The 8,662-nt window shown below is 42.0% G+C and overlaps 1 protein-coding gene across 1 annotated transcript; it reads left to right on the top strand.

Annotated features, from left to right (window-relative positions):
• The first annotated feature begins 5,482 nt into the window (after positions 1 to 5,482).
• On the top strand, positions 5,483 to 7,534 carry DDX53 (DEAD (Asp-Glu-Ala-Asp) box polypeptide 53). The gene is made up of 2 exons (XM_006835675.1): positions 5,483 to 5,912; positions 6,084 to 7,534. The coding sequence occupies exons 1-2, from the start codon at positions 5,483 to 5,485 to the stop codon at positions 7,532 to 7,534; spliced, it is 1,881 nt and encodes a 626-aa protein (XP_006835738.1).
• The last annotated feature ends 1,128 nt before the right edge of the window (positions 7,535 to 8,662 follow it).

Here is an 8,662-nt window from a genome sequence, read left to right as displayed (position 1 = left end):
GAACCGCTGCTGGGGCCTGAGCCATCCTCAGAAGCGTTCCCATGTTTGAGCCCACCTGCTGCAGCCACTGTGTTAATAGTCTCACTGAGGGCCTTCCTTTTTTTTTTATTGACTTTACCAAGAATGATGTCCAAAACCTATAACTCCAGTCTAATCATGTGAAAATACAATAGGTATACACAGTTTGAAGGATATTCAATAAAATTCCTGATCATTATATCTCAAAACTATCAAGGTTATGAAAACTAGGTAAGATCGAGAAACTGTCACAGGCCAGGCATGACAATTACATGCAATGTGGTATTCATTCTGGACTGGATCCTGGCACAGAAAAACTACATGAATGGAAAACTGATGATATAAGGTATGAAGTGTAACTAACAGCAATGTGTAGTTGATATTGTTAAATGCTGTTATGTTGGTTATGACTCATAGTGATCCAAGGAGCAGCTGGTGGGTTTGAACTGTCAACCTTGTGGTTCGCAGTCCAGTGCTGGTGTGTATTTCTTGGGTTTAACAACTGTATCATGGTAATGTGAGATACAGGATTATGGTAAACTAAAACTAGTTGAGGGGTATACTGGAATCCTCTGTACTCTCTCTACAACTTTTCCATAAATCCAAAATTATTGAAAATATATTTAAAAATATTACTTGAAAAACATGAGAAAAGGATCTACTAACAGATTTCTTTGAGAAATGTTGGGTTAAACAATTGGGTTTTTCAATGCTTATAAGACTCAGCTCCTGGGATACTGTAAGGGGGTGCAAGGTGCTGTATTTCCCAGATGCATTTAGCTAGTAGACTCCTTAATTTTTTCCCCAAAAGTATCTTTTAGGAAAATGCTGATATAATTAAGATTTCTCCCAAGTAATAGCAGACATACTTGTGACTTAGGATTTCTATCCTTGTCCAAATTTTAATTAGTAAAATTAAAAGATGAAAGATGAGAGAAAGATGTGTTATGGACATTAAATCTGCAGAAGACTTGAACATAGAGGAAAATAAGAAGGGTGAGCGAATCGGCATTCAAAGTATATTTAATAGGCTGCATCAGAGAGACAGTGAGTCCCCATATGGCGCTGCAGATTAATGCGCTGGCCTGCAAGGTTGGCAGTTCAAGCTCACCAGCCATTCCTCAGAAACCCTATACAGGGTCACTGTGAGTTGGAATCAACTCCATAGCACATAACCACGGCCACCACCACTTTTAGATTAATAAAGAAATAAGAAAAAAAATCGACCTTGGCAATATAGGATGAGGAAAAATGAACTTAAATTCCCATCATACTACTATGACAAACTTTGTGTTTTAGGGGTTCTTAGATAGAATTCATAGAGTTATCCTGCCCAGTGAGAGGTGTAAGAACAATGGTGTGAGAGTATTTTTGCAGATTTTTTGGTTTAGTGCTACGTGCTGCGTTATAAATGTTCTTCAATGAACTATTTCCAAAGCAGAGGGAGCAAAATGGGGTGTGCCTTAGAAATGATATCATATTAAGAAATGTTGAACAAAGGGGATTCTTACCTTAAGGACCTGTACTTTAAGGAGCCTTGACAGTGACCCTTAAGTACACAAGAATACAAGGAAGATCCAGCCAATTCTGGGTAAGTGACCTCAGAAGCCAGAGGAAGTACGGAAGAAAGCAGGCGGGGGCACATTTAAGTTAGTGCAATCTTTGTACCTATTAACATTGCCTTATAATGGAATGGAAATGCTCAACAGAAAGTGACAACTGTTTAAACAGAGGTTTGGATGCCCCTATGTCCAGACTGCTGCCAGGGTGTCTTATGCATTGCACCTAATAAATGACTTTTACATGGTCTTCTACTGCAGCAATCTTGGAAGCTATGGGCCTACAGGGATTTAAGAAAGAAAAAAAAAAAAAAGAGCACAATGAGAAAAGAAACCTTAGGCAGTGTTTTCAATCGTTTCTCTTTTTTAGACCCACTCTACCTTTCTTGCCAACTAACCATCATTTCTGAAATAAGATCTGAAAACTGCCAGAACAGATGTTATAGCTTAGTTGAAGAAACAGAGGCAAAATGCCATCTTTAAATGTACACCTATGAGACTTCCATAGTTAGATCAGGGATGGATTACCCAATAAGCAAGGTAAACATGGGCTTACTCACGCTTACTTACTAATCAGTAGTGAATAATTTCACATGGGTTTCACCAAAGTTGTGGTGAAACTGTTGACTACAGATTAGCAAGTAAGCATTAAGTCAGCCCATGCATACCTTATTTACTGGATAATCTGACACTGGGTATAGTTAAGTTACACTATGGACGTCCAGTGTGGTGCTGTAGGATCAACACTGGACTGCGAATCACAAAGTTGGCAGTTCAAACCCACCAGCTGCTCCTTGGAAACCCTAGGCAGGGTCACTGAGTCGGAACCTACTTGACGGTACTTAACAACAGCAGCAGCAAGACAGGAGGGAGCCATGGTGGCACAGTAGTTAAAGTGCTTGACTGCTAACTGAAAGATCAGTGGTTGGAACCCACCAGCTGCTCCTCAGGAGAAAAATCGGGCAATCTGATTTCATTGCTGTTGTTAAGTGTCTCTGAGTCGGTTCTGACTCATAGTGACCCTGTGTAGGGTTTCCAAGGAGAGGCTGGTGAGTTCGAAATGCTGACCCGGCAGTTCAAGCCGACCTTGTGGTCCGGGGCTACGGCGCCACATTGGTGGTGGTAGTAGTGGTGTGCCTTGGAGTCGGTTCCAACTCACAGCGAGCCTGCATACAATTTCTGAGGCTGGAAATCTTTACGGGAGCAGAAAGCCTCCTCTTTCTCCCGTAGAATGGCTGGGTAGTTTCAAACTGCTGACCTTGTGGTTAGCAGCCCAACTTATAACCACTACGCTACCAGAGCTCCTTACAATGCCACATTACAGTCTTATAAACCCTAAGGGACCGTTGTACTCTCTTCTATAGGGTCATATAAGTCAGAATTGACTCCACAGCAGTGGGTTTGGTTTGTTAATGTTGTTGCTAGTGACCCTGTATACGGTTTCCAAGGAGCAAGCAGCTGGTGGATTTGTACCGCCGACTTTCCTACTAGCAGTCTACTGCTTATTCTACAATACCACACCAGTACCTACAAATGATAAACTGATCTATATTAAGCATTGTTACACAAAAATTTACCAAAGCAAATTCATAAACACACAAATAAGTCGATACTGTAAAAACCCTCTTTATTTTGTTTTTGCTTTTACGTGCAGTTGAGTAGGTTCTGACTCACAGCAACCCTGTATAGGGCTTCCGAGGAGCGGCTGGTAGGTGTGAACCACCAACCTTTCGGTGAGCAATCCAGTGATTATTCTACAGTGCCACATTGTTGTTGTTGTTAAGTGCCGTCGAGTCGATTCTGACCCATAGCAACCCTGTATAGATTTTCCAAGGAGCAGCTGGTGAGCTTGAACTGACAACCTTACAGTTCATTAGGACAGGCAAATGAGGAATTGATAGACATCAAGTATTGTTTTACACAAAAAATTTCCCAAAGCAAATGAATAAATACACAGGTAAATAAATAAGTTGATTTTTTAAAAAAACTCTTTATATTTTGTTGTTGTTGTTAAGTGCCATGGAGTTCATGCCGACTCATATGGATTGGCTGGTGGATTTGAACCGAGGAGCTTGTGGTTCAAACCAACATTATAATTGAACGCTTATCCTACAAGATAAAGCAAGACTCCTCCTACGGATATAACCGTGTTATTTAAAAAAAAAAAGAAAAGAAAGTCTAGGTGGCTAAGTGCAAGACCCTTTCATGCCAGCTCTAAATTAAATAGGGGGCTCACTCTCAAGGGTTCCAGATGGGTCTGCAAGGTTGTTCCCTAAGAGTGAGTGTCTCTGAAGGAGGCTTCCTGTGGAGCCTATGCAATACATAAGACCATAGGTGGAATCCTGAACCCTATCCAGATTTTTCTGGGTTGGGAATTTTCCCTTTGAAGGTCCAGGCGGTCAGCCTGGAGTGGCTAGAAGAACAGAAGATACTTCTTGAAAGAAAGACCTACAGGAAAAATATAAAACAACATAGGCAGACCGACTGTTACTACAAGAACAAGCAACATGCTTGCCCAGGAAACATCAAGGCAAGTGGTCGGGTCCCCTCACTGCAAACCCCCTTTCAAGACTAACACTCAATGGAAATACACGCTCTGATTGGTGACCACGCTCGACACCGATAAGGGGAAGTGAGGGAAAAACAGCAATGAAGTGGTGAGCTAAGCCCTACAATGTTCAATAGACTTCTGTGAACCCGGGTGAAGACCTGGTTAGCCAGCAGTGTGGCAAGACCTGGGGACTCTTGGGCCCAGAGTCAGTGACATAGCCACAGAGGACTAGAGTAGAGAGTGAAGCATCCAGCTGATAAGAGAGGGCATATGCACAAGGACACCCACACTTGCAGATAATACCCACTTATCCTGGCTTCAGTGACTGGATGATCAGAGCTCAACCAGAAGTAAAAAGAAGAGAGAGAGAGAAAAAAAAAAAGTATTCTCATACAATTTGATGAACTTGACCTACACCTATGGAAGCAGTAGCTCAAAAGAGGGAACAAGTCCTTACAGCAAGAATCATTCCCACCCCCTCCACACACAGAGTAGACAGGGATGGGCAACTTGGACATTGGCTACCCAAAATGAGGGGCAGGGGGATACAAAGGCAAGAATTGACTGGCTTACAATCTTTCAAAAGGGAACCTAGATCCAGAGGGCCTGGAGGAAGGTAGAATCTCCAGTGAGTAGTATTCAATCTGTCTAGGCGGGGCTGATGCAGTGAAATGCAGATGGGTCTCTTGTGATACAATAGTGAATAATTGTTATCAGGACTGATTGTGAGGGTTGGAAATGTAAAGGTAGACGTTTTCTAGCAAGGAGGGGAGTGATTAACTTTCCAATCTAGGAGCGGAGGTCCCTAGGACCATCAAGGGAAAAGAGCAGAGAGCGGGACCCTACCCAGAGAAGTAGTGATGTCTGAAATGGAGCCAGAGATGATGATGTGGAGCGATGGAGCAGCTGGAGTCTTTAGATCCAGAGAGGGAGAGCAACTATGTACTGAAGACCTGGGGGGTACCGGGGCAGGCTTGCAGGGTATACCCTTTGGTTGGTTGATGATGCATGGAGGGGATTGTAACCATGGCAATGAGACTATATACAATAGAATGAATGTAAAACTAATGTTCTCCCAAGTAAACTATCACATAATTCATAATAAAACATTAAAGAAAAAAAAAAAGAGTGAGTGTCTCTTTAAATCCTGCAGCACAGGCTCCTCCCTTCCTGGCACTCTAGTCCTAGCACTGTGATTGGTAGACTTTCAAGGCCCCGCCCAGGAAGCAAGGTCGTTTTGGTTCCCTTAGCAACCTGAGGCAAAGCAGCTACTGCATCATAAAGCCATACCTTCTGTCTAGGCTGTTTCAGAGCCTGACTAGCCAGAGGCCTCCAGCTATCTCACTAATGAGCCATGTCCTGGAGAAGGGAGTTGAAGCAGACGGAGCCTAATACAAGATATTTTGAGGCCAGCCACGATGGGAGGGGCGGCAGAAGCAGCGAGCAGAGTGAGCCGTCCAACTACTGTGATCCTCCTCGCTGCTTTCGATTGAAGAACAGCCTGGTTGGTGTGGTGATTGGTCGCGGCGGACAGAAAATCAGGGAGATCCAAGGTACGACACATACAAAGATTCGTGTAATAAAAGGTGTCGATGATTCAGAGGTAAAAATTTATGGCAGCCAGAACATGCGAAAAAAGGCCCAAGCAATGATAGACATTCTGGTTCAGAAGCAAGAACGTTACCTTTCCAGGTGTGGTGGTGGTGGGGGTTCTGCTGCTGCTGCTGCTGCTGGCCCGCAGTCACTGGGACGGGCTGTGGCTGTAATCGCAGAAGCTCAGCCCCGTGATTCAGCTGAAGTATTGCAGCCACGCAAGTGCCGTTGGTCTGGCATCTCCCATAAGGATGAGCCACCAGCTTGGGAATTTAAACCAGGCCAAGTCATTTGGTGTGCCGAGGAAGTTCGGCCCGCTCACCAGGTTAAACCAGGTCAAGATGGAGCTCAGGCCGCCCCAGCATCTAAGCCCAAGATCGACTGGGACAGGGTTCGAGTAGAGGTCAGCAAGTGGGAGAGCAGAAAGTGGGCGGATTTAGCGCCAATTCGGAAAAACGTATACACAGAATCCGTATCTACACGTTCAATGACACCAATGCAAGTAGCTAATTGGAGACGAGACAATTTCAACATAACTTGTAATGACTTGAAAGATGGTGTCAAACGACCTATTCCCAATCCGACTTGTACCTTCAAAGACGCCTTTCAAAACTATCCTGAGATTCTGGATAGCATTTACAAAGAAGGGTTTCTCAAACCAACACCCATTCAGGCACAGGCCTGGCCAATTATACTACAAGGAATAGACTTTATAGGAATTGCCCAAACGGGCACAGGCAAAACTCTCGCCTATTTAATGCCTGGGTTTATTCATATCACTTCCCAGCCAATAACAGGAAACAAACTAAATGGGCCTGGTATGCTTGTTCTTACACCCACGCGAGAATTAGCTCTTCAAGTGGAAGCTGAATGCTCGAAGTATTCATACAAAGGTCTTAAAAGTGTTTGTGTATATGGTGGTGCTGACAGAGAAGCACAAATATACAACATCAGCAAAGGGGTGGACATCATTATTGCAACTCCTGGCCGATTACATGATCTGCAGAAGTGTGACTATGTAGATCTCAGAAGCGTAACCTATTTGGTGTTAGATGAGGCTGATAAAATGCTTGACTTGGGGTTTGAACACCAGATAACGAAGATTTTACTAGATGTGCGCCCTGACAGACAGACAACCATGACTAGTGCAACTTGGCCTAAAAATGTTCGTCGACTAGCACAGTTACTTTTGAAACAGCCCATGATCGTATATATTGGCACTCTGGATCTAGTTGCAGTAAACACAGTAAAACAAGATATAATAATTACCACAGAAGACAAGAAAAAATCTCTCATGCTAGATTTTGTACACAATATGCCACCCAGCTACAAAGTCATTGTGTTTGTCAGCAGAAAACTCGTTGCTGATGACTTGTCAAGCGAATTAGGCATCCAGGGTATACCGGTTCAGTCCCTCCACAGCAACAGAGAACAGAGGGACCGAGAACGAGCATTGGATGATTTTAGAACCGGAAAAGTGAAACTATTGATTGCTACCGATTTAGCATCCAGAGGTCTTGACGTTCATGATATCACACATGTATATAATTATGATTTCCCACGGAATATGGAAGAATACGTCCACAGAATAGGGCGCACTGGACGAGCAGGGAAGAGTGGAACAGCAATTACATTGATCACTGAAAAGGATTGGAAAATTGCCGCTGAGTTAACTAAGATCCTGGGAAGAACAAATCAGCTTGTCCCTCGTGCGTTGGTGACAATGGCCAATAAATATGAGACTTACAAACAGCAAAAGGGAACAGAAAAGAAGGCCAGAAAATCTTGGGGGCAACATAAGGAATTCAACTGATAACTACAATGAAAGTTGTAGGAGGCCACAGGAAGTTTCAAGTTGTGTTAAAGTTTTACAGTAGTTAAGATACTCAAGACTTGGAACTGTTCTGTTGCCCCAGGCTGCTGAAAACCTTCAGTTGTGTTAAAGAAAATCAGTATTTAAGATACCCAAAAGCTGCAAATATACTGGCAGTCTGAAGAAACTTTATCAACACTCAAAATACTTAATAATGCAAATATACTGGCAGTCTGAAGAAACTTTACCAACACTCAAAATACTTAATAAAGTCCAAACTGTTCTACTTAGATGTTGCGTTGTTTAAAGTCTCGTTTCATTTATGTCTGACATGTCTATCTATGTCTTTAGAAGTTAACGATGATGCTTTTCAAACTTAAAAATAGTTGTACTAAATAAATGCATATTTTTCATCAAACTTATCCCAGATGGTCAAAATAATTTTTTTTTCTCCAGTTGTTAGTACCACAATTCCTAAAAGTATCTCCATTCTCATTCCCTATTTTTTTTTTTTTAGTTCATCAGAAGTGTTGAATGTTGCAGAATATTCCACAATTCTGTTTTAGCAAATAAATATGACCATCATAATATCTGATCCACTGGGAATCAGACCCTCATATGAACTCTGTCACATCCCATTGACTAAAAACTGGGGGAGGGTCACTTGCTTTCTCTAGGCCTCAATTTCTCAACTCTAAAACTGGGATGATCATATTAAATAATCTGAGCGGATCCTTGTTTAAAATTTTATGATACTGTAACCAAACTTGCATACCGCAGCCTTCTTTAACACTCTTAATTTTCTAATCTAAGTAAGGTCACATCTTTGGTTTATAAATTAGAGAAAGAAACTCTTTTTAATGTCCAGAATAGTACATTCTATATTTTTATTGAATTTTGTATGGTGACTCACAGATTGTCTCTTTTTCTTTGCTTTTCATACTTTATTTTCAATTCAATTTGTCTTCAAAAAGGTCAGAATCACATATACACATCTGAGGGAAAAAATAAACGTGAAAGGAAAAGATAATCTACTGGGGAGAAAATATTAAAAACAACTGACACTTATGCCATACAATCCAATTTAAAACTCCTAATTACATTTAAGGAGCTCTGGTAGCGTAGTGG

This window comes from Chrysochloris asiatica, unplaced genomic scaffold, assembly GCF_000296735.1.
Source record: "Chrysochloris asiatica unplaced genomic scaffold, ChrAsi1.0 scaffold00018, whole genome shotgun sequence".
NCBI lineage: Eukaryota > Metazoa > Chordata > Mammalia > Afrosoricida > Chrysochloridae > Chrysochloris > Chrysochloris asiatica.
Note: the sequence above shows the minus strand (reverse complement) of the source record. Positions and strands in the feature narration are given on the sequence as shown.

Coding starts and splice junctions, on each gene's coding strand:
- DDX53 (XM_006835675.1), top strand. CDS start 5,483: ATGTCCTGGAGAAGGGAGTTGAAGCAGACGGAGCCTAATACAAGATAT. Junction 5,913..6,083: donor AATCGCAGAAGCTCAGCCCC/GTGATTCAGCTG, acceptor AGGCCGCCCCAG/CATCTAAGCCCAAGATCGAC.